The sequence below is a fragment of the Carcharodon carcharias genome, chromosome 16 (assembly GCF_017639515.1).
Source record: "Carcharodon carcharias isolate sCarCar2 chromosome 16, sCarCar2.pri, whole genome shotgun sequence".
Classification (NCBI taxonomy): domain Eukaryota; kingdom Metazoa; phylum Chordata; class Chondrichthyes; order Lamniformes; family Lamnidae; genus Carcharodon; species Carcharodon carcharias.
This window is the reverse complement of record NC_054482.1, coordinates 63369979-63395906: the sequence shown is the minus strand read 5'-3', so window position 1 is coordinate 63395906 and position 25928 is coordinate 63369979. Positions and strand designations below refer to the sequence as shown.

The 25928-nt window shown below is 39.1% G+C and overlaps 1 protein-coding gene across 3 annotated transcripts in view; it reads left to right on the top strand.

The window, feature by feature from the left end:
• LOC121288856 (FYN-binding protein 1) overlaps nucleotides 1-25928 on the top strand; it is a 110359-nt gene that overhangs the window by 81027 nt on the left and 3404 nt on the right. For 2 of the 3 annotated variants that reach the window (XM_041207653.1, XM_041207651.1), the window contains exons 17-23: nucleotides 2261-2377; nucleotides 3568-3575; nucleotides 4542-4572; nucleotides 12024-12138; nucleotides 16755-16917; nucleotides 18014-18047; nucleotides 18126-18169. In XM_041207653.1, coding sequence (XP_041063587.1) covers nucleotides 2261-2377; nucleotides 3568-3575; nucleotides 4542-4572; nucleotides 12024-12138; nucleotides 16755-16917; nucleotides 18014-18047; nucleotides 18126-18138 — 481 coding nt within the window. In that variant the 3' untranslated portion in view covers nucleotides 18139-18169. The remainder of the gene's footprint in view (nucleotides 1-2260; nucleotides 2378-3567; nucleotides 3576-4541; nucleotides 4573-12023; nucleotides 12139-16754; nucleotides 16918-18013; nucleotides 18048-18125; nucleotides 18170-25928) is intronic. The other variant, XM_041207652.1, reaches the window with a different exon arrangement.

Genomic DNA, 25928 nt, shown 5'->3' with positions numbered 1-25928 from the left:
TCAAGAAGGACATGCCAGACGTATGGCACGAAGACCACCAGCGCATTTTTCACAGTTTCAAGGACGCCCTGTCTTCGAGCTCATGTGTCCTGCAATACTACAACCCCTCTACCCACTGTGCTAGAGGTCGATGCATCACAAAAGGATCTTGGTGCGTGCTTACTACAGGATGTTGCTTTTGGCTCAAAGGCTCTCACCACTGCACAACCCTAACATTGAACACAAAACTCTTGCATTTGTATTTGCCATCCAACATTTCCACACGTATCTGTTTGGAAAACACTTTACGGTCCAAACAGACCGTAGGCCACCGGAGATGATCTGCTGAAAACCCCTCATCCACAGCTCCAGCACCTACTCGTGAAGAGATGACCTTGATAGCCAATATAAACCAGGCTCTAACATAGTAATCTCTGACGTTCTGAATTGGTTACCCAACCCAGCCAACAACAGAGATATGCCTTTAGACCTCCATTTTGACAATATCAAATATGAGGTGGAAGATAATCTCCGCATTGATTTGATCCACTTTGGGCAAAGTCAAGCCGGAATGATCCAGCAGGCCACCCAAGAAGACCCACAGCTGCAACAGAGGAAGCAAGTCATTAACATTGGTTGGCCCGATCACGAACATCTCTGATGTGGAAGTATCAGGTCATTCTGGCACTAAGGAGATGAACGGGGCATCTCCCAGAAGCATTATATTCAAAGGCAAGCAAGTCCTCATACCTCAGGCAATGTGTCAAACCATGTTAAGTCACCTGCAAGGCAGACACATGGGCACAGAACAAACAGAATACCTTGCCAGAGGATCAGTCTACTGGCCAGGCATTAACAAGGCAAAAACATGCCATAACTGTCAGGTGCATCAACCACAACAGAGTAGAGAACCATTCACGTGAAATCCCTGCTGTTCCATGGTCGAAAATAGCCACTGATTTATTCCATCCAGATGGCAAAGATTACTTTTTGGCGACTAGGTATTTTACCAAATTCCCTTTCTTTCACCAGCTCAAAAAGAAAAGCAGCTTTACAGTCGCTGACACACTCGCCTCTATTTTCAGCATGTTCGGTGTTCCTAAATCCATCATCTCCGACAACAGTCCTCAATATACAGGACAACCCTTCCAGGACATATGCAAAAAGTGGAGTGTAAAACACATCACATCTTCTCCACACTACCCTCAGTCCAATGGATTGGCAGAACAGACCATCAAAAAGGTCAAAGCAATGCTTCTAAAGTGTGAGGCATTCAAGCAGGATTTCAGAATTGCTATGCTCAGTCTTCGTGCCACACCTCAGAGAGATGGTCTACCATCATTTGCCAACTTGATGTTTGGGAGGCAAGTCCATACCATTCTCCCATCCCATCTACTCCCAGTCCAGACGGAAGCTTATGACGTCTTATTGGAACAGAGAAAGAGGATGTCCTGGCCACGCGACCATACAGCAAAATTGCTAACACAATTAAATGTAGGTCAAAGCATGCGCGTACAGGATCACCACACCAAGACATGGGCACAAGGAATGGTACTGTAAAAGTGCACACAGCCCATAGTCATACAAAGTTGCAATGCAAAATGGACAGATCCTGAGAAGGAACCGTTGGCATATTCGCATTGCACATGCTGAACCACAGACGAATCAGAATGACGATGACTCAGACACAGGTGTTATTTCAGTCACAGAACAACACAAATACCCACACTATAAGACAAGATGATCCTGCAGTGAACAATTCTGAGCGAGAAACACAAGCTGAGAATGCACAACCACAGTACACACACAACTACACAGGAACAAGATACGGTTGTGTCATACGCCCAACAAAATGTCATCTTCATATATAAAGACCCTATATTGTGATTCAATCTTGTTATATTCACTGCTGTGTTTGTGTATATAAAAACTATAAAAGTTTTTCTTTTATCAGAAGGGAAAAGGGGGATGTTGTGATGTTGTATAGACAATGACATGTACCTTTTAAGAAGCTGCATAGTGACATCCTCCATGTCAGATGCTCACTATTGCCTGTGCTGTTTATTGCAGGTGCTCACTTGTGCCTGTGATCCTGTATCAGCAAGACACCATGTACACCTTATGATGTACATAGCATGTCAGTGATGTTTCAGCCTCCATCTTCTATGCATCCAAAAGTTTTATTTACCATTTCTAGTGAAATTAGTGATGGCAACTAAATCTATATTCTTGCTATATTCTTGCTAGTTCATTCTCTGATATTTTTCTATGGTCTTTATAGAGACAGAATACCCAAATCAGACACAAGTAAGACTAGCTGGGAAAATATCTTCAGGAAGCGTGAAGAAAATGTAAAGAGAACTGGAGAAATAATCACAAATTTAGAAGAAACTGAAAGGTATAGTGACATATGTATTATAGCTCTTGAAACCTGAAGAAAATGGCATATTTACAGATTGCTGTAGTAGTTATTGTAGAATGTTGTCCTGATTCCAGTAATGTTACTGGTAGAGCTTGTACTTGCTAAATCTTACTTCTGGTAGTACCATTCTTGATTTGACTACAAAATGTTGCACGTACCAAGTGGTCCTGTTATTTTTCTCTGTCAATGCAAAATGTTTAATCCCTTCCTGGCATGTACTAAGTATCCAAGATTGAGAATCCAGGTGGAGATTTGTGATATGGACCATGTCCTGGCTGAAAATGAATATTATTGCATAAGTGCCATATACTTGTTATCCAGTTGGTACGTTCAGTCGACTGGTATCTTAAATTAATAAACTTGTTATGAAAGCAATCCTTCAACCAAATCCTTGCAGCAGTGGCAAATTTTAGTCAGATTTCCAGACACCTAAATACAAGCGGGAGTGAAACAGTGTAAAATGCTTAAGGGTATGTTACTGTAGTATAATGGAGTAAATTCTTCAAAGGTTTTGTCCTGTTGTTTCACACAAAACCTTGCTGATCCCTACGTTTGGATCCAGATCCCTCCAGTGATGCTCCTGAAACTCATTTCCTCTCCCACCTATAGCCGGCATTTCTGAGTGCGGTTGGTGGGATCCTTTTCCCACTTTTCCTTCTAGTGCTGCCAGCAACATTCTAGGGGTACCAGGAAACCTTGCAGCAGAATTTCACCTCCTTCTAGCCACCTGCAACTTTCATGTTGAAAGAAAAATGTTGATTAAGTAAATGCAACTTACTTGTAAGAGGCATATTCAATCATTTAAGTATGTTGCCCTGGGACACCAGCCAGAAATTGTGCAGAAGAGCTTGTCAGTCATCCAGTTGCCAATTTGATTGGCTGGACGGTTGGCCTACCGAGAGTAGGCAAAATCCAACAGGCTTTGCACTGATGGTGTCATTTGGGTGCATCATGTGGATCAGCTATCTCATTCAGTGATTCCAGTTCTGTTAAAAGGATTGCATTGTTTTAAATTTATATGATTTTGCATTAAATGTCAGTTGGATGGTAGCTAAATAATTACTGGTGAATATAGTTTTCATCATTAGTAACAAAATATGTAACTATGTCCAGATTTGTGGTTATTAATTTATTTTCTTTCTTCCCTCTTTAAAACTGGATGGCAGTAATGAAGGTAAGTCTTGGCATTCATCAAATTATATATGGATATTGTCAGGACCAATGTATAACTTTTTAAGTTTAATTTATATTTATATTTGTGTGTTAAGAAAGGTGAACATGGTTTCGTTTAATTTAGTTTCTTTGTGAACTTGGTGCTGGGAGTTCTGGAGGGCCTCCTGGTAAAAAAGTCAGATTTCCTGGATTTCCTTTGGATACATGTATTTTTAATGCGGTTTTACAACTTTTGAAGTAAAGAGGTGGGTTACAAAGGGGTTAGTAATTTAGTGATTTGGAAAAAGAACACAAAGCAGAAAAAAATGTGCTGTTGCCTAGCGACAGGGGTCCAGTGACAGATGGACAGAAAAGAAGTTCAGAGTGTGTATGTGAGAGAATGAACTTAGGAGTTCTAAGTTCTCTGATAAGAATTATGGCAAAGCTGCTGTGGGCTGAGTTTAGGGAACTCGTGTTTGCTCTGCAGTTGAAATAATAGTGAGTTTAGAGTGGGATTTTGGGTGTCTGAGAGACCACCAGCTGAGGAAAAAGCATCTAATGAATGCTCAGAAATCCACCAGAAGAAAATTGTTTGCAACTGGGCCAGCCCAAGCAAGAAGCCTTGGTGTTAAGGTAATGGTAAATCTTCACTGTTTTTTTGTGTCTATAAAGGTATTACTGGGATAAAAGGAATATTGAGAGTTTGAATTCATTTTCTTCCATTTGTATTGAGATCTTTGCAACCTTTTTTTGTCTGTTTTAATATAGTTCATTTTCCCTTGTTAAATAAATGTTTTATTCTTTATAAGTTCTTCAGTAAACTCCTGTGAATTTGTTTAATAACTTTCCTCCATGGTTTCTTTATATAACAAAAATGTTAAGGTCTATCACCCTGGGTTGTGACTTGTCCAGTATTAACATTAACTGGGATCAAAATAATATACAGTAAAAGGATAATTTCTGTAAACTGTTTTGCTTAATTTTACAGATGGCTTCACTGCAGATGCTAAAGTGACCAGGTAAAATGATGATTTTACAAACTAAACCAGGGTGCAAAAATAAAACACAGAAAATGCTGCAATGCAAAGCAGTTGAGTTCACATCTGAAGGAAAAATTTGCTCAAAATTTCAAATATGTCCCAGCTTCAGAACTTTTGTACAGAAGCAAAATACTGCAGATGCTGGAAATCTGAAATAGAAACAGAAAATGCTGGAAATCCTCAGCCTGCCTGATATCATCTTTGGAGCGAGGAACAGAGTTAATGTTTCACGTCAAGGACCTTTCATTAGTCTGATGAAAGGCCATCAACCTGACATGTTAACTTGGAACTTGCATAGTTAGGCTAGAGAAGAGTCTCACTTGAAATGTTCACCCATTTTCCTCTTTTGAATGTTGATTTGCTTAGTATGTCTTTCAAGCTTTACTTGTCTTTTTTACATGATTTATTTCAAGCATTTGTGATTTTTTTTATATCTAAAATGTTGAAGAGTTTGTATATTTGTCATTGAAATTATGGTACAGAAGGAGACAGGCCCTTAGGCAGCTCTTCAGTTAGAGCTGTTTGGTTCATCCATCGCCCTGTATCCTTTTAATATTCCTCCTCTTGAAATGCCTATTCAAAACCATTAATTAAAAATATTATATTCTCTGTTGTAAGTGAATTATATTAGTCTCTGATCATCAAAAAACAAATCTAATATAATCCATTTACAGCCAAGACCATCACAAGGTTCTGAGGTGGTCATACAATGATTGTCTTGCCTTGGTCATACCCAGTTCTGCTCTGAGAACATTGCAATAAACTAGGTCTTACGTCTTCCTTATGCACGCCAAAAAGGCACTCTTATTCTTAACTATTCTTGTTCCCCTGAAAAGCCTCTCATCAATTACAGTCTTTGCCTTAATTGTCATCTATTCTATTACTCCATCCTTGATAACACACAGTACCTGTCTCTCCAAACCCCTCTCAAAACTATCCTATAGGACATAAGATAAACAGGTTCAATGAATGCATTCTTCTTGAAATGCTTCAAGAATACCTAATGAGATGCTCGGGAGCTGGAGTGGACCTGGGAGGAATCAGGAGGCTTTGGAAGCAGATAAATTGAGGCCCAGGCTCAGAGTTTAGCGCTTACCTGAGGAGAGACTCAGTCACTGGAGCAGACCTGGGAGGAATCGGGAGCACCGGGAAGAAGTTAAATTGAGGCCTAAGTGCAAGGATTATCACTTACCTGAGGAGACACTTGGTGACTGGGTAGTGCATCTGAGTTTGAAAGAAGTGGGGAAAAAAACAAACAGTAAAATCATAGGAAAGCTGTGAGTTGATTGGCTGGTGAGTATTGCTGCTGTGTTTCACTTTTTCCAAAGTTAGGGACTGAGTCTAAGCAGCTGTAAAATTAAAATCATTTAAAAATGTAAGTAAAGAATTCAGTTAGCTTCTCTATATTTAAGTGACATCAATAGAAGGAAACTGAGTAGCTGGTGAGTCTTTATTTGTAAATATAAGGTATATTAGTAGCAGTAAGGTATATTAGTGATAGCAAGGTTTATTATCTAATAGACGAATGGCAAAGCTGCTCCAACTTCTAGAGTGTACATTCTGTGGTACGTGGGAACTCTGGCATGTTTCTCATGTCCTTTGCAATCATGTGTGCATGAAGTGTCATCAGTTGCAGCAGTTCAAGCTCCGGGTTTCAGGACTTGAGCAGTAGCTAGGGTCACTGCGGTTCATCCATGAGGTTGAGAACTTCATCATTAGCACGTTTATAGATGTAGTCACCACGCAGTTTAAGAGTATGGAGGGAAAGAGGGATGGGTGACCACCAAAAAGTCAAGGAGAAATGGACAGGTGTCCTCTGAGGGCATCTCACTCTCCAACCAGTATTCAGTTCTGATTACTGAATAAAGTGATGGTTCAAGTACATCCAAAGCTGAGGCCATGACACCACAGGCGGCTCAGCTATTCATGGGGGAAACAAAGAAGACTGGAAGGACAATAGGATTAGGAGATTCGATAGGTAGGGGAACATTAAGGCTGCAGACATGCATCCAGGCTGGTGTGTTGCCTCCCTGGTGCCAGTCAAGGATGCTACTGAACAGCTCCAGAGCACTTTTGTAGGGGGGAGGGTGAACAGCCAGCAGTTGTGGTCCACATTGATACCAACAACATAGGCAGAAAGAGGGATATGGTCCTGCAGTCAGAATTTAAGGAGCTAGGTAGGAAATTAATAAGCAGGGCTTCAAAAGTAGTAATCTCTGGACCACCCTGGTACCACACACAAGTGAGTATAGAAAAAGGAGGATAAAGCAGATGAATGTGTGGCTGGAAAGATGGTGCACAAGAGAGGGCTTTAGATTCCTGGGACATTGGGATCAGCACTGGGTGAGGTGGGACCTGTACAGGTTGGACAGGTTGCACCTAAACAGAGTCAGGACTAATTTGCTTGCAGGACAATTTGCTTACGCTCTTGAGGAGAATTTAAATTAAGTTGGCAGGGGTGTGAGAACCAGGAGTAATATCAGAAAGGAATACCAAGGCGCCCAGTATACTGGGAGAGACAGATGGTACTAATAATAAATTATAAGGTGGGTTCAGAGTGAGGAAGAACGTAATAAAATCTAAATTAGGGTTAATGTGCATTATGTAAATACAGAGTGTGGTAAATAAGATTGACGTTACAGGTACAGATTACCATGCGGAAATATGATGTTGTGGATGTAACAGAGACCTGACTTAAAAAAGGGCAGGACTGGGTATTAAATATTCCTGGATACAAGGTGTTAGGGAAATATAGGAAAGGAAGAGGAGTGGTGATTTTGATTAAAGAGAACACAAGTGCTGGAGAGAAATGATGTCCCAGAGAGGTCAAGGACAGAATCTATTTGGCTAGAGCTAAGAAACAAAAAAGCTGCAATTGTATTGCTCGGTGTAGTCCATAGGCAACCAACCAATGGGAAAGATATAGAGGAACAAATTTGCAAGGAAATTACAGAGAAGAGCAAGAATTATTGAGTAGTTATAAAGGGGAACTTTAATTATCTGAACATTGACTGGCATAGTAGTAAAGGGCAGAGAGGGGCCAGAGTTCCTAGAATATGTTCAGGAAAACTTTCTACAGCGGTATGTTTCCAGTCCAATAAGAACAGAGGCACTGCTAGACATGGTTCTGGGAATTGGGTGGATCAAGTGTCTGTAGGAGAACATTGAGGGCACAGTGATCATTATATCATAATATTTAGGTTAGCTATGGAAATGGACAAGGAACAATCCAGAGTAAGATAATCAACCAGAGGAAAGCCAACTTCAGTGAGGTGAGAATGGACCTGACCCAGATAAATTGGAATCAAAGTTGGCAGGCAAATGTTAATCAAACAATGAGCTGCTTGTAAAGAAGAGATGGTTCAGACATAGTCAAAGTATATTCCAACAAATGGGAAAGGTACTAGGGCAAACAAATCCAGAGCTCTCTGGATAACAGAAGATTTGGGATTGTCGTGCCCAATAAGAATATCATATTCCTAACTTTCAAGATTCAGACTTCAGTCAATGTGAACTTTTTTGAAATCAACTTTAAAAAGTGGTCAAAATGCTGCCCAAAATGACTGTCAAGGGTCATTTAGATAGACAAAGGATTAATTCATGTCTGAACATGTTGCTGGAAAGTTCTTAAAATGTAAATAACCATGGGTGGAATGCCCTCCCTTGGAGACATTCCCAATGTGAGACCACTTGTGAATCTCACCTCCTGTTGACTGGGTATTTAAAACTCAAGCCCAGAATTTACATCTCCAAGTTCAAAGCTTAACAAAGAGAGCGTGCAGAAATCAGTTCATCATAAGCAGGTGTGGTCAGCCACCATTCAACCCCATTATGTCGCCATGGCTTCTAACTTCAAATCGGTTATGTGGACAATGGAGATATTGATCATGGGGGGGGTCACATGATCAAAACTCTCTTCAGATAACCAATCTTTCTTATTCCAAGCACCAGACAGAAACCATATCAGTCTGGAAACCATCAGGACACGAGGGACCATTCCTCAGGCAGTGTGAGGAGACTAGTTCATTTACACCTGCAAAGATTCACCTCTACAGTGGGCCATAACCTCTTCTGGAAATCCAGAGACTTCCAGCTTACATTCATCTCCAAAGAATCACGAGAGAAAATCCATCTAGGCCTGCACAGTGTACACCTTAAAGAACTCCACCTGAACATGATTTGCTTCTTGTATTCTGTTAATATTCTAACTGCATGCTTCATTCTCTAGAATTCATGTTTACTTGTGTGTTTGTACCTGTGTGCATGAGGAAGTGAGTGTTTTTCATTGCATTTACATTTTGGGGTGTTGTGTGAATAAAGGTTATCTTTTCTTCTAATTTTAAACTTGCTCAAAAGCCTGCTTCGTGTCTATTCCTAAAAGTCACAACCCTTAAGAAGGTAAAATACTCTCTCTAAACACACACCTTGATGTGGATATCTGAGAGGTGAGGAAGAAGGAGAAAAGTTATCCCATCATTCTCTCTCCCTGACTGTAACAGGATTAAAATGAAGAAGAAATAGTGTGCTTATGACAGATGTCAGTTGGATAATACAACCGATAACCATGCCGAATATAGAAAGTTCAGAGGGAATTGCAAAAGCAAATAAGGGAAGCAATCGTCTTCCTTGGAGAAGAGGTTGAGAAGAGATTTGATTGAGGTGTTCAAAATTATGAAGGGTATAGACAAAGTAAATAGGGAGAAACTGTTTCTGTTTATGGAAGGATCGAGAACCAGAGGGCACAGATTTAAGGTAATTGGCAAAACAAGCAATGGCGACATGAGAAAAAGCATTTACACGCAGTGAGTGGTTAGGATCTGGAATGCACTGCCTGAGAGTGTGGTGGAGGTCAGTTCAATCAGGGCATTCAAAAGGGAGTTGGAGTATAATCTGAAAAGGAAAAATGGTCAGGGCTACAGGGAGAAGGCAGGGGAGTGACACTATGTGAATTGCTCCTTCAGAGAGCCAGCATAGGCATGATGGGGTGAATGGCCAATTCTGTGAATCATTATAAAATACCCCAAAACATTTCACAGGAGCATTATAAATCAAAATATGATACCAAGCTACATAAGGAGCTATTAGGCCAGGTGACCAAAAGTTTGGTCAAAGAAGTAGATTTTAAAAGGTTTCAATTTTTAGTTGCTTATTTTTTTTAATTCATTTATTGGATGTGGGCTTCGCTGACTAAGCCAGCATTTAGTACCCATCCCTAATTGCTCTTGAGAAGGTGGTGGTGAGCTTCCTTCTTGAACTGCTGCAGTCCAAGTGGTGCAGGCACATGCACAATACTGTTAAGGAGGGAGTTCCAGGATTTTGACCCAGCGACAGTGAAGGAACAGTGATAAATTTCAAAGTCAGGATAGTGTGAGACCTGGAGGGGAATTTCCAAGTGGTGGTCTTCATTATTAATGATATAAAGATCGTACAGAAAGCCACCTTATGAAATGTAAGCCTGCAAAAGTACTTTTGTTACATCTGCTTTGAAGTAAAGCATTCTATCTTCTAATAACCTTTATGAACAAATATATTTTCTGACTTCCTCTTTTGTTCATCTAGCAGTAGTCATCAGTTCGTATCACCTTATTACCAATTTCATAATTAGTAATTAACTGTTTATTCTCTCAAAACTGGTCATAATTATGCAAGTATCATTTAGATCCCTGTTTAAATTATCTTTCCTAGTCAAATGTTGCCCACATGTTGAGTCTTTCTTTATAAAGTATCATTTCTGGTGAATCTTTACTATATTTTTTACTCACCCTCATACCAGTCTTAGTGTGCTGCCCATACTGAGACTTAACCAATTCCTTGCACAAATTCAGCATCACTTCATTGATCTTATTTGAAGTGTATAAAATTAAAAATCCAATTTGGATTTTTGAAAACTTTCCTACCTGCACTCCCACTTTTTTAAAAAAAACTATGAATCAGATTTTTCTCTCCATTCACTCTGTTATAAATCCTGCTTAAGGGAATGCTCCTTTTATAGTCACTTTTCCCAAAATATACAATTCACAATTGAACTATATCTTCCACCTTGAATCCATCTATGCCTTAATGCAGTCTTCTTGATGCACTCTTCTATTTTATTTCTCCATGCTATGGCTTCTAATTTAGTTTCATCAATGAACTTTAATATCATTCCTCTTAAACCTAAAAACCATGAATTCCCAGCACAGAAACCAAGACACATCCACATTCCATCTTTCAATCCTAATAGTCATTTAAGTGTAAATTGTTTGCTCTACAGAAGCTCATCTGGGATTCTATTATATGAAAACAATTATAAAGTATGGTGCAATGTAGAAAAATTATGCAGTGAAATTAAATTGTGAAAACTTGTGATCTGTAATTGACATGTTAACAACAACCCACATCAAATTGGTAAATTATACCGATATATTCCTCACTCTTAAGATAATTTGGATCCAGATTTTTGTCCCGTGTGTTTGTGTGTGTTTAAATTAGAGCTGCACAAACTTCCTGCTTGACTTGAATAAATAAATGCCCCATTCAGTGCAATACTAAATAATACAGATCAGGAAAGTCTCAAATCATCTCAGCTGAGTTGCAGTAGAGTTCCATAATTGACATCAGCACTACTAGATTGGCAGGGTAGGGGAATGAAGGCTATGGGGGGTTCCCACTTCTGATTGCGATCCCTGTTGCTGGATTTGGAACTGGTGTGTAGATGTAAGTTGGACAAGAACAAAATTGGGCATGGCTATGATGCTCACCATTGTCAAATTGCAGATTGAGACTGTAGATTTGCAAATGAAAGACTGGTCCCTTGGGTGCAGTGCCAGTGGAAATATATCTCAATAAGGGGTAGTGCCTTTGGGAGGAAAGAAAATTTGAACACAAGAATACTTAAGTTTTTTTAAAATTACTGCATAGGTAGTTTTCTTTTCAAAACATTTGACAGCTGCAAACTTGCAGTTGATCTATGTTAAAAAAAACTTTGCAAGAACATGAGTAACTAGAACATTCATCTACCAAACCATTAGCATCCCTAACAGGTCACAGAAATTACAGTACAGAAAGCAGTCATTTGTCCCATCGTGCCTGTGCCACTGCTACCTCTTCAATTGGAGCTCACCCTAATCCCATCATTAACAAATTTCAATATTCTACTTTGACTATAAAAAAAAGAGCTGGCATGCATTTTAAAATAAAGCTTTGAGATAAATACAAATAACATAGGAAGTCGAACTTCCTGTATACTTCAAATAAAGAACTTCAATAATATCTTTTATCTTTAGGTTAACCCTAAGCACGCCACAGCCAATATTATATTGGCTTTAGATGTTTAATTCTGTTACAAAGCAGAATGATATTCTGTTCCGTTTGTAAGCATAATGTCATTTTTTGTCAATAAACCTAAAAGACCAATATGGAACTGTAAAATATTTATTTCATTTTACTAGAGAGAAGGCGAAAAGAATATTCAAAGGCAAGAGAAAAGATTTAAATGAAGAAAAGGAGATGAAAGTGGACAAAAAGAAACTGTTAAAAGAGCAAGAATTTAGAGAAAATTTTAATGTGAGTTTACTTTCCCAATTAAATGCATTCTGCAAAATATTTCAATATGATTTTCACTGAAAATACATGGTGGATAAACTAGGGTCAGCAGGAACAGCCCTGTTTAGCTTTGTTGATTAAAAGACTGGACTGGAATTTAACAGCCACAAATTGGGCTCGCTGCCCCTACCCCATACACTCATATAAAAGATGGCATGATGACATTGGGTCAGTAACCCCATGTCATCATGCCAGTCTCCAAAAGTACGTGAGCCCCGAAATCATAAGCCCACCTGCCATTTTTAAAATCCAATTACTGAGCAGTTGACCTTGTTAAACATCCAATCAACTGTGATTTGACGCTGTCCACTTCATTTTTTGTTGAGCACACACAAAACATTTTGGGAGTGAGTCACGCCAGGTACGAGGAGGAGCAAGGGCAGAATAAAAGGCCTACAAGTGGAACTGTGGCTACATTTAGCAACAGAGTCTGCTGGTAAAGGTGGCAGCGTTTGGATCTTATTGCGCTTTATCTATTCACTGCTCTTAGGCTGCCATAACAAATAAGGAGGGAGTGAGGGAGGGGGCCTACGGAGAGGAATATAATAAAGGTTGAGGACTCAAGCATGGGAACTGGAGTTGGCTATCGCCCATGGGGGTTGTGCAATCTGGAGGAGGTTCCTCCTCCTGTGGGGAGGAGATGGAGATTGAAGAGGGCAGCTGTTCAAGAACAGGTTCACCCTATAGTCCAGGCAGGTGAGGGTCCTGCTGCTGTGTAAGGACCTGCAGAAGAGAGACAACAGTGAGAAGGCTGAGGTAGGAGAAGACAATATCCTGCGCACAGAGTGTACAGGCAAAGGATGACCTATCTTCAGCTGTCAGAGCGCCAGTGACTTTGTAGATTGCATCTCTCCAGGGAGACAGTGACATATCTCTATGAATTGCAGGTTGGAGACATTTAGTTCCAGTTGCATTGGTGGCCACCCTATGTCTGTTGCTCTCAAGATAACTTTTATGCATCGGGGTCATTCCAGGCATCAGCTGGAGACCTTTGCAGCATTTCATAAGCCTCAACACACCATTGCATAAAAGTAGTGACAAATGCAATGTTCAGGCGAGCAAATAAATTCATTATATTCAGCACAGGTAATGGTAGTCAGACCAAGAGAGCTGTAGAGGCTTTGCAAGTATAGCTGGATACTCAAATTCAAAATATCATCGATTGAACCCATTTAGCTATCAAAGCTCCATCAGGACAGCCAGGGGCATTTGTGAATCAAAAAGGTTTCCATTCTATTAATGTGCAACTTGTGTGAGACCTTCGTCAGAGGATCATGCAGGTGTGTGCCCGCTATCCTGGGAATAATTGTGACTCTTACATCTTAGGCACACCCAGGTGCTAGGGATGTTCTGTCCACCAGAGCCACTGGACTCTTCTTGGGAGTCAAGGCATATCCACAGAAGCGATGGCTTATGACTCCGATGACAAATCCGTGTATAGAGGCTGAGATGCTGTACAATGAGAGCCGTGATTGAGCAGGCTATTGGCCTACTTAGAATGAGATTTTGATGCTTGGATCATGCAAACGGCTCTCTGCAATATTCTCCAGCTCTGGTCTCTCTCATCGTCGTGGTCTGCTGTACCTTGCACAACCTAGCCCTCTGGAGAGGATGATCTAATGGAGTGAGCCACATCCTCTGCTAAAGAATCTCAGCAAAAGTCTGTGGACAGCAAGGAGGAGCCAAGCTAGCCAGTGGTAAAAGCTGGTGTGCAACATGCTTTGGATGGCAGAGAGATGCAGGAGTCTCTTAGAATGCGATGATTTAACTAGGAATGTGGAATTCATTATACAGTAATATCTTCACACTCACCCCTTTTGGTATTTTGCACACATCAACACACTGTGATGTGCTTGCACCAGTGTGTGTAACCCTTTCCAGTGACTCGCGCATAGCCACTGAGGTGCATGTATCTGAGCTGGTGCTGGGTGCTGTACAAGGATGTGATAGTGCACCCTCTAAGGCTCCATCCTCCTCCTCAGAAGTTAAAGTGGGTCCCTCATGTGGTGGCCCCCCTGTGAGTGGAGCAAATGAGGATTATGAAGGACACCATCATTTTTTGAGATGACTTCAGATATACACATTTCCTACACACTCTTACCATGGAAAATGGTAACTGGGATTAAAACCTCAGCCCCTTCAAAATCAAGAGACACATTCCTCCCAAAATGTTGCAAGCTGCTAAAGTCAAACCCATCTCTACTCCCTTCCCCAATTTCCCACTATCCCCATTCAGTACCATCTTTCCAGTGAGAGCTATCAGCCGTTGGAATATCACCAGCCCAGGGCCGTCCTCTAGCCTGTCCATGACCAACCAACCTGCCATCTCCAAAACCTTCTGCTGCAGAGGAGTCAAAATGGCCAGTTTTGGTGCTCCGCCTCTGGTCCATGACCTCTCACAGGCATTAAGTGTGCTTTTCTCCTGCAAAGATAAAGGAACATTGTTGTAAGTCTTCCATGGAAAGATAATGCTGTTATTTGGGTGGGCAACATGTATGTTGTCAGCAGCCACCACTTCACAATGATGCTTGCAAACAAATGGGTCTTGTACTTCAGATCCTCCTCAGAATCCCCTGCTGCCATGCAGTGTGGCATGTCTGCTTATTCCACCTTCTGCACGTGATCCAGTAAGTAGGTAATCCCATACTTGACATCCTCACACCCTTCCTTATAGGTCCATCTACAAAATGATTGTATGCTTCCCCCCAACAAAAGAAAGAGGCCATTCAGCCTCTTCCGGCACTGCAGCCAGGTCCTTTGGATGATCCTGTGACTGCTGACCTCCTCTGCGATATCTGCCTAGGCTTCTTTGGACTGGCGGGAAGGTCTCTTCTTGCCAACTCTCGGCATGAGGATCTCCTGCCGATCACACACACCTGGAGGAGGACCTGCAAGGAGCCATTGTCGAACAATGGAGCCATTGCCAAACTGTGCAGCCATCCTTTGTCTGAGTCCCTCCATTTGGCCTGGGAGATGAAATATGTGGTGCGGATTCAAATGTAATCCTTCTGGATATAGACATTGTTGTTCTCACCATGGAGAAGGAAATTCAGAGTTAAAGGGAAGAATATGACTTTTTCTCAAAACTTCTAATTCAGGAAGGACAGGTATGCTCATATGTTCTTTCCTCAACAGCAAGGGTCCTGAATAGGACATTGCTGGTACGATAGTCACCAGGATGGGAAAACATTCTTTCACCTGCTACTGTTCCAATGCTTCACTTGATCCTTCCCCAAGGATTATGTCTTCCTACCAGTTTTCTTTCTAACAACTTTTGTGAACTCATGTTGATCTCCCCTCAAGTTGTCAACAAACTAATTCCAGTGTTCCTTTAAATGGGTAGCCATGACCAGTTTCTGCTTACCAGTCTGACCTGTCTTCCACCAGATTTCCCACCCTAAAAGCTCGATTGGGCATGGAATCCTCCATCACACAGCTAATTAATTGGCTGCCTTCCCTCCAGGTAGACGCTAATTGGCTTGATTCACTGATGAAACAGCGGGGGTGGGAGTGAGCGTACCGTGCACTTCTAGATCTGCCCCACTCATCCTGCTGGAAACCATAAAAGCCAGGCCTATGTAATCATGTGTGTATTTTGCACATTTCTCCTGGGGAGTGGAGGAGTATGGAGCACCATACACACCAGAACTCGTTAAAAGTGCAGGCCCCTTTCCTAGAAGGGTCCCCCCCCCCCCACCCCACCTCCCCCAACTCACTCCCATCCTGGAAAACATTTAAATCTTGAGGATCTCCCTTGACTCTGCTACGTTTGGCTGTCCCAGGGTTGGTGCATCTTGATACTTTGATAGAGATATGTCAAAGTTGCAAGAATGTGGGTTATGGAGTTAGGGAGGTGTTGAAACTTATAGATGAGAATAAGGCTTTTAAATTCAATGTCTTGAAAAGGATAAGAATGCTTTTGAAGTGGGGTGTAATGGGATACAAGCATCGGAGTTTTGGAAAAGCTGAAGTTTATGAAGCTGGCATCAGCATGTGGATGAATAGAAATAATTGAGCCAAGAGATGACTGGTGTGGATTTAAGTTTCAGTGGTAGTTAGAGTTAAGGACAGAGGGGCAGCTGATGGACAGGTGGAAATCGGGCTGTCTTGGGTGTTGACTAAGATGTGGAGTTTGAAGTTTGTGACATTCACACAAGGTACTAAGGCAGCTTTCATTTGGGTCTGGCTAAACAAGCTGGAAGGAATGTTTAAGGGATCAGTCCCTAAGGCTCAGAGAGCTTGTGCAGGAACTTTATAAACTATGTTGAACTGAAGAAAGTTCTTATCCATGATCTTGGGTAAGCAGTCTGACTGATTAGTGATCATGGAGTCGAGCATGGTGATGGACATGACTAAGAAGCATACGTTTAAAGTGATAAAGTTTAGGATTGAGTCTTCTCAAAGGATTCGTGATGTGGAATGGACATCCAGAAAAAGGTAGTGAGGGCAAAAACTCAAACATCTGGATGCTGTAACAGGACATTCTCAGCTGTCTTTCCAGCTGAGCTTCCTCATTTGTATGTATTTTGTGGTGTACGAACAAATTCCATTTCAACTTTTTGTGAATATTTTCCTAGTATACTAAAGAGATAGTTGTGGAGAACATTGCAGTTGTGGAGCACAATGCTGTACAAGAAAAAAAAGGACCTTTTTATTTACCCATAAAATCTGGAGAGAAGCTGGATGTAATAGATGTCGGAGAAGGAAACCAAATAATCTGTCGGAATGCTGAGGGCAAATGTAAGTAGCACTTGTCACAGATAATGTTCACACTAGATTCTAATTGCATAGAAAATGTTGCTTATTTCCCCCCAACACAGTGCCTTAATGGCTCAAGCTTTGTATTGTACTATACTGCACAGATTATGAAGGAGTCACAACTGATTCTTGGTCAGCTCTGAGTTAGCTAATCTGAATTTGAGTGACAGTAAGATTGCTACAAATGACCTTAGTATCGCTAGGCTAGTACTCTTGATCAGTAGTCCTGATCACTGAACCACCCCTTCACCCCCTTCTGGAAAATGTGCAGGCATCGGGTAAGCTTAAACTCAGACTGAGTTTTTATCATTTCTCATCTCTGTCCCCTACCCAAGCTTAAATATCTTGGAATGGTCACTGTCTTTGCTTACACATGCAGAATAGCTGATTGGGTGGTGTCCTAGCAAGCACTTTTTTACTACTGACATTGCAATTTTCTGTCATTGTCACGGTATGGTTTCTTATTTTTCTCAGCTCACTTTCTAGTTGTTCATACTGAGTTGACAATAATAGTTGAAATTATTTTGTTGCCCTCATGGTTGTTGACTTTATTGGCTAATATTTTCTATACTAATTCTCCTTGCTATAGTTGGTTTAATTTTCATTTCTAAAGCAAATAATTTTCAAACGGCTAGTAAAACCACATCAGTTGCATCAACATTTGAAAAAGATTGGTTAGAATTTTAAGTGAAGTTTCTTTATCAGAAGTAAATATTTCTGACAAGCATTTGATTCAATAGTCAGGTTCCTGAATCATTATGCAACCCTGATACTGGGCTTACACTTCACATATTCTGTAAACAGCTTTGCCAGTTTTCCATTACAAACCTAGAACTAATACCAATGTATGCCTTCTGTTCACCTTCTGTTCAATTTGTACTGCACACTGATGAAACTCTAAACAGCTGGTTACCACTTTCCTGGTTTTAGGAGATTGTGTAACTAATATCCTCCGAAACAATGAAAAATGGTAGAAATAAGAATGTTTACACAGCATTTTCAAAAGTGACTGGTTAGCTAAAATTGAAGCTACATCTACAAAACTACCTACTGGTTATTTTGTTTTGTTTGTCTTTAGATGGTTATGTTCACGTACAACACTTAATATTTGGGTAAGTACCTTTATTGTGTAAAAAAAGATAGTAATAATATTTAATAACTTGTATTCAAAAATTATTTTTTATTTACAGAAACCAGAATTAATGCTGCACTTTGGAAAGAAGGGAATGAACAAGTCAGTTTTCAAATGATTGCTTTTTTAAAAGAAAATGTAATATATATAGCTATCGCTTTAATCCACAATCATTTCAATAGCACACCAAAATGCCTGTCCACTGTCAATAACTGTGCTTAAAGAAATAGCATTTCTAACAAAATTTTCTATAATTCACACTATTAAAATAAATCACTGGCAACAGGTGGTAGACAGTATAATCAGTTTGTTAATGTGTCTCTGGCTCAAATAGTTAATCTGTGCATTTTATTCCAAAGAAAACCTCATTATTTGGGTTTAAGGAGTAGGATCAATGGAATGTAAAAGAATGTGCGCTAACAACTTTAACTAGTCTGTGCTGTAGTTTAAAATACCAGAACTGCATGACAGATTTGCTAGGCCAACAGGAAACTACAGATAATCACTACAGGTTTTCTTCTTTCTCTCCCATTTTACCTGTTCACAATTTTTTTGGTGGTGTTTGTTTAAATTTTGTCATGCTGTCCACACAGTGAAATGCACATAATACTAAGGTGGTTAGCAAAGATTTTTTAAAAAGTGCACTGTGAATCAAACGGCAATTAAGAAAGGGGGCTTGACATTCTGGGTTTAACCATCCACTCAAGGATTGCTCCAGAAAGTGACCTGTTAACCTCTGCTAATCTTTTCCTCTCTCAGAACCTGATCTTCATTTTTACTTTAGATCTCTGGCATTTGTGGTCTTTGTTAATTTGCAGCAAGCTACTCGGAAGAACATTTGAAGTTACTGCTGGAGTTGTATTGAATATTAAGGCTTCATTTCTATTTCTGTAGGCAATTGACTTAGGGCCTTTGATTTTAAAAGCCACAAAATCTGTTTTTTTTTTAAAGTTGTATATTTAAACTTCAATTGTGCTGGAGGTTTAATATAATCTAAAACTAATTTAAAGAGCATATTTTGACTTTTTTTTTGTAGATGAACTTCAATTCCACTTTTGGTTATTTTTATCCTACTCCCACAGTACAGTTTGACTATCCCAAAGTATAGTTTTTATTCTTTGCTTTTCTCTTCCCTTAAAGATGTCAACTCACAGAGGAACACATTTCCACACACCCAGTAGCACTCTGCCTTAATTAAGTGACCATTCCAAGATCAGGTGTCAACCAAGCTGAACTTTGTCTTCAGTAGAATCCATATGAATGTGTTTTTCAGAAATGAAGCATAGGGTTTCTGGATCAGTAGTGTTGGAGTTGATGTACCAGCAGGCCATTTTGTTTTACAGATTGATCATGACATTAGATCAATTTGAAAATTATCTTCAACTGATGGAGAAATGAGATGAGTAAGCAGTTGCACTTTTGATAAGTGTGATAATGATGGCTGACTGGTTTCCAGTGGCAGTAGATTAGTAACTACAATTAGATATGCTGTAGTGGTGATTAAACAATTACCCAAGATACTGTGCAGGACCTTAATAAGATGAGTCCTAGAAAACAGGGGCCTGGAAATGCACAGTGCATAGCTGTTCCTGTAGTCATACAGACCATGTTAAATTGGTATTGCTAGCTCATTATAATGGCTGTTATGCAACCTGGTTGTAGAGGGCATCAGGCTTCAATGATTCCACTTAGGCAGCAAGCTCTTCTTAAAAGATGTGTACCCAGGAGGCAGGTAATGCTTATTGAATTCCTTCTACCTTCCAAAATGCCTGTTCTTTATAAACAGTTTAATGCAACTTTATTACACAATGAATATAACATGGGTGGTTCTCCCAGTAAGTCTTTAAACCTGGGATCAAAAAAGCATCTACCTCCTAAACTACCAGCCTAGTCTCAGTAATCATGCCAGTTTAATGTCCATTAATGCCCTATGAATAGTTTGATACGATGGGTCATGTCCAGTAGGAACTGGCTGAACCTGAAAACAGAGAAAGATTCATCTGTGTTGGATTCAAACCACAGCTGAAAAGGACAGTGGCAGAAGGTGAGGAGTCAATTGCAACACCTGATGACATTACATAAAAATGAGATCATAAATGTAAATAACTGATGTACTTTATTAAAGTGCAAATAGCAACCATGATAACATCTATATCATGCAGTGCATTATATTTCAGAAACAAGACAAGTTGCACATGTCAATGATCAATATTTTCTGATTATAGTCACAACAGTACAAAAATCACAAGAACTGCTGTCAAATTCAGTGCTCACCAGGCAAAAGTAGTTGTGAAACTACAATTTAAAAATATAATTTTTTGGTAATATTCAGTTAATGTTGCGTTCTAATGCTAGAATACACAATTACCAAATCATAAGTACTCCTAAGGCATAGTATAGGTATAATATGCAGTGAAGCTTCCTCTTCTCTACTGCAAGGACATGCATATCTCAATCTCCACCTCATACCATCTCCTAATGCACCAATGTGACATTATTCCATTTCAGAAAACATTCTTATGAACTGGGTTCAGAGCTACCAAGTTCAGTATGCAGCAACCATAATCTTCCAGTAACTGGAATAGGATCTTTACAGCAGGCAGGAGAGAACCTTTCCATAAATTTGAATTAGAGTTGAACTCTGGGCTTAAAAAAATGTTACCATGGTCATGTCAGATACTTTCAAAATACATGGTAGCTATGTCCCCAAGAGAAAAGAAAATGGGTCATTGTGAAATAAATATCTGAAATAGCAAGGCATGTTAAAACTGCTTGGCTTCAATGTTACCAAGTCAAAAAGCTGTCAGAGGCTTAAACTTTAATGTTTGTTTTGATGCTATGAAAATTCATTAGTAAGCCTAATAAGCAATTATGTGGATGCATAAGAAACAAAAGTGGAATAATACTTTTAAACCTTCGCTAGTTAAATTTTGAGGCAGCTTGTCAATGTGGGGTATCACTTGATATGAGTGCAGTTTGGAAAATTTGGCAAGGAGACTTCCACTTCCAAAGTATCAGAAACAATATGAATTGGACAACCCATGTCAATTTAAGTTCTGCACTCTTAAAACTGGCTCCATGTCAGGAACCAAGTTCCCAAAATTTATCACAAACTAAGTTATGAGAAAATAACTTAGCACAGATTAGTTTATCCATCCAGAATGATGCTAAATTATTCCCATTGTGACAACCAGATTGTTAGTAAATAATTAAAGGGATTTTTCTTTCACTATTCTAGCCAGGAGCTCATTCTATGTACCGCTCACTCAGCGTTTTGTTAAAAACTTTGTGGTATCAGTTCCAAGTTGTGTTTTACTTGCTTGAATTGTTGCCTCTTGTCATACGCTTCCCAATTTAAAGAAAAACAGTTTTCCAAATGTAGCTTTTTTACCAGACACTTCCTTTGAAGACCACAAAGTCTCATGACTAAAACTAGAAAAATCAAAGCATTTGTAAGCTTATCATTTGTTCATCAAGCACCATCCTACTTATGAGGGTGGTCAGTTAGATGAGTTATTTGGAGTCAAGTGGAAAGAATCCACAGGTTCAAGTTACAGTCTATCCCTTCAGCTGTCATTAATGACCAAGGCTGGCTGGTCTGTTAACAGTCTGTTGAAGTATTGCATAACTTGATGGCTCAAATTTTGGATTATCAAGTTTGCCCCAATCCCAACACACTCCACAGATTCTGACTGACCTGACTCTTTTCAGTATCTGCAGTTTTTTATTATTAGTTTCCAATCTCCCACTGCCCAATATTTCATTTCAGGCACCTCACATAAATCTTAAATTCTCCATTAGTAAACATTACATTGTGAAATCAACAAGATAGGATAAAACTATAATAAAAGCAGAAAATGCTGGAAAAACTCAGCAGGTCTGGCAGCAACTGTGGAGAGGGAAATGGTTAATGTTTCAAGTCCATATGACTTCTTCCGAGCATAAGGACTCGAAACTAACTCTGACATCAAATGGAGGGAAACAGACTTCCTGTGTTTTTCCAGCATCCGTGGTATTTTGCTTTTATTAAGATTCTTTTTGAAAAAATTCAAAACTTGGCACTGAGTTTAACAGAGGTTTCTTTTTATACATGCAAATGGTGGAGTAAAGCAAACTGCTCCACACATTGCAATTATACAGACAAATACATAAACAGCAGGATAGAACATAGAACATAGAAATTTAATACGTTTTACCACTTGTCGGAAAACCTTCAAACATTAAAACTTTTCGGTTACTTGATTCTTGCCAATAGGAAAAAGTTATTTGTATTCTTTACATAAATACATTAAAGCAAGACAAAAAAGATAAAGCTATCATGATGGTATAATCAAATTTTAAGGCAATCATAGCAGACACAGCAAGAAGGACTAAAGTCAGTCCGTGGTTTTACTATGTGCAATAGCTTCAAACTGCCACAGGATAGCAAGATGCATTTTAATATTCAACTTCGCAGGTCATGGTAATTTAAATGCACCTTATCTTGACTTGTCATGTACAGTCCTTTTATGTTTTGTAGAAAGCCTTTTATGGCAACCCTTTTGGCAAAACTAAATATACATAATTACCACATTTCACTCTCAAATACAATATTGTCTGATCAGTGCCAAAGGAATATCTGACATTGCCTAGTCAGGTAGTTCTTTTGACAAAACAATTCAATTTGCTCACAAAAAAGTGTATTTTGGGCACCCTCAGTTTTAATAAGTGAATAATGACTAATCAATAACCAAGGAAGTCCATTCTATAGCTTTATCCAGCAATGCCTAGCAAAAAATTCTGCTCCAGTGATATCAAGAATGGAGGAAGTGTTTCCCACAGCCTCCTTGTCCACATTTGCATCTCTAGAATAGAAATTTACTGGTGTCACAGCATTGGAAAAAACTATGCACAAAATATCTGCTACCAGGCAGACTTTAATAGAGTACTAAATAAGGGGCAACTGAAACACCCCAGACAATAAGATCATTTTAACATGAACTGAATCAATTCTAAACCCTTTCAAAAATTTAGGTTATCAGTATTTTCAAATTTGTAGTCATTCTGTAGACTATTCCAAAACACTGGAATATGCTTAATCTTGATGTTCATTTTAAAGTACTGTTAATTCATATTACATTTTCATTGTGAACTTTACAGCAATAAGCAACTTGGAATTGTGAAAAATCTAAGTACAAGGTAAAAATTACCTGATCTAACTAGATTGCATTTCAAATGCATTCCAACATTATTAAAAGCCGAGTTCTACAGAGATTTACAAAATCATAAGAATTTTTCACATAAATCAGACTTTCAAATATTCTAGGTTGTTTTGCATTATTTCATGGATACATAGTGTAAGCAGCTAAGATACATCTGAAATTACACCAGTCTAATATTTAGAAAATTCTCAGCAGTTACCAAGTTTGCATGTTCTGATACTGTGACCTGAATCCTATCCATCCACTTGTTTATTGGTCTATGCTATAAGCTTCATTTGATACAGGAACATGCAAAGAAACATGTACACACAAAACTACTTTTTCAAGTAAAATGCATGGTACAAGCTTATAAAGGTCCTTTGCATGCATTTGATACTCTATTGTATGGACAATTTATTTTCTAATGTACCACAAAGTCTCAATTCATTTATAAACCAGGAACTTAATAGTCTAGTCCATCCAGTATAGCTTATTGCTACAAGGACTGGGACACTCAAACGATCAACTGGATACAAATGAATTACAGCCAGCATCCTAGGGCAAAGTCTGATTCAAATACTTTTTAAGCCATGAAGAATGAATAATTTCTTTTAAATACTGAGAATGAGGGTTCATTTTTTGACGAGAAAAAAAGGATTAGTATATTTCAATGTTTTAAATACTGAAATACACTGCGCATTTGTTTGAGCAACCATGCCACTTTGTCACTACTGACTGAGTAGTGCCCCTGGGTGGTGCAATGCCGTTAGGAGAAATTAAAATGGATACGTTCTGCGATTCTGCCCTTTCATCTAAATACATTCACCTTTTCTGAGCCACCATCACTTCCTTATACAATGTAAATGTACATTTTGAAAGTTATGGGGAAACCTAAAGGACTTGCATTTATATAATGTAATTCACTACTTCTGGCCAGTTCAATTACTCTTACATTGATTTTAACAAGAACTTGTATTTATATAGCACCTTGAAAGTAGTAAAACACCAGAAGGCGCTTCAAAGGAGCATTATCAAAAAATCTGACGTGGAACCACAAACTTATATTAGGGCTGATGACCAAAAATTTGGTCAAAGAGGTATGTTTTCAGGAGCATCTTAAAGGAGGAAAGAGGTTTAGGTTTAGGGAGGGAATTCAGGAACTTACGACCTTGGCAGATGATATCACAGCCACCAAAGTGATAAAAATCGGGGATGTTCCAACAGGCCAGAATTGGAGGTCGGACATCTAAATACATAAGATTGGATGAGGTTACAAAAAATGGGGAGGCCATGGAGGGATTTGAACACAAAAGATGAGAACTTTAAAATCAACACATCACCAGATAAGTAGCCAATATAGGTCAGCAAGCACTGGGATGAAAGGGGCTTGGTGTGGGTTGGAACATGGGCAATGCAGTTTTAGATGACCTCAGATTTATGGAGGGTAGAAAATGAAAGGCTAGCCAGGAGTGCATTGGAATAGTCAAGTCTAGAGGTAACCAAGACACGTTTGAGAGATTCAGCAGGAGGTGACCTGAGATGGGCAGAGTCACTTTTGGAACTGTTGTCTTTTACATCAATAACTATGCTTCAAGTATATATTTACACATATCCTTACAGGTGGCAGACAACATTAATAAAATTAAACCAAAAGGCACAACTTTAAAATAATCCCTGGTCTAGGCTGTGATAGAGAATGGTAGCAGTGGAGTTCTATGATCAGCCTCAAGGTGCTGAAACTAAAAGGGGGCAATAAAAATACAAATGGATCTTCCTTTTGATTGTTATTCATTGAGCCCTGCTTAAAATGCATGGGAAGATGCTATCTTACAATGGGATTAAGCATGGACAGTGGCTTTGTTGAACTTTACTCCAAACCTTTAAAAGAAAAGAATTAAGGAGAGGAAAATTAGAGGATGAAGAACAAATACTAAGCTACAAAACTCATTCCATGTAACATATCATGTTTGCCTTCCATCCATATATCTTTACTTTGCTCACCCATAATGGAACTATGTGCATGCAGATGCCTGACATTTTCTCAAATGATTTCATAGTAAGCATTTCTGAATCTAGTGTGAAGTATGAACATTTTCTCAAAACAAAAATTGAATAATTCACTAATTACACTTGAGTTTTCTACAACCTACGTCACAACTTGGAACTTGGAAATGGGAAAATGCATGTGAAAGGAAGTAAAACAATAAAAGCTGACGAAACCTCAAAGGAGAATAAAACTACAAATACTCAGACCTCCGCTCTGTGAAGCAACATTTCAATTGCACAGGGCTGTAGGCCATTGTCTACTTCAAGTTCTTAATTAAAAAGATTTATTTAAGCTTCAGTGAACTTTTTTTTTATAATATTGATATATTATAAAAATTATAAGCATATTTATTTTGCAGAAAGCAAATGAGGTGTACAGATACTTTTAAATTGTGAAGCAGATCTGTAATAGGTCATTTAAAACCTAATAGGTTAAAGCTAAAGGCCCTAAAAAATTTATGGGACTATGATTTGCGAATAATTGGCAAGATTAGAAAATCAGAGTTTCTAGATAAGGGCAAGGTTTTTGTTTTTGCATAAACAGTCAGCCACCTTTTCCCTATAAGAACAGCTTGGCTCCTCATCATTGCTGGTGAGGGATAGTGAAAGGAAGAAAGTTTACAACAGTGATCAGC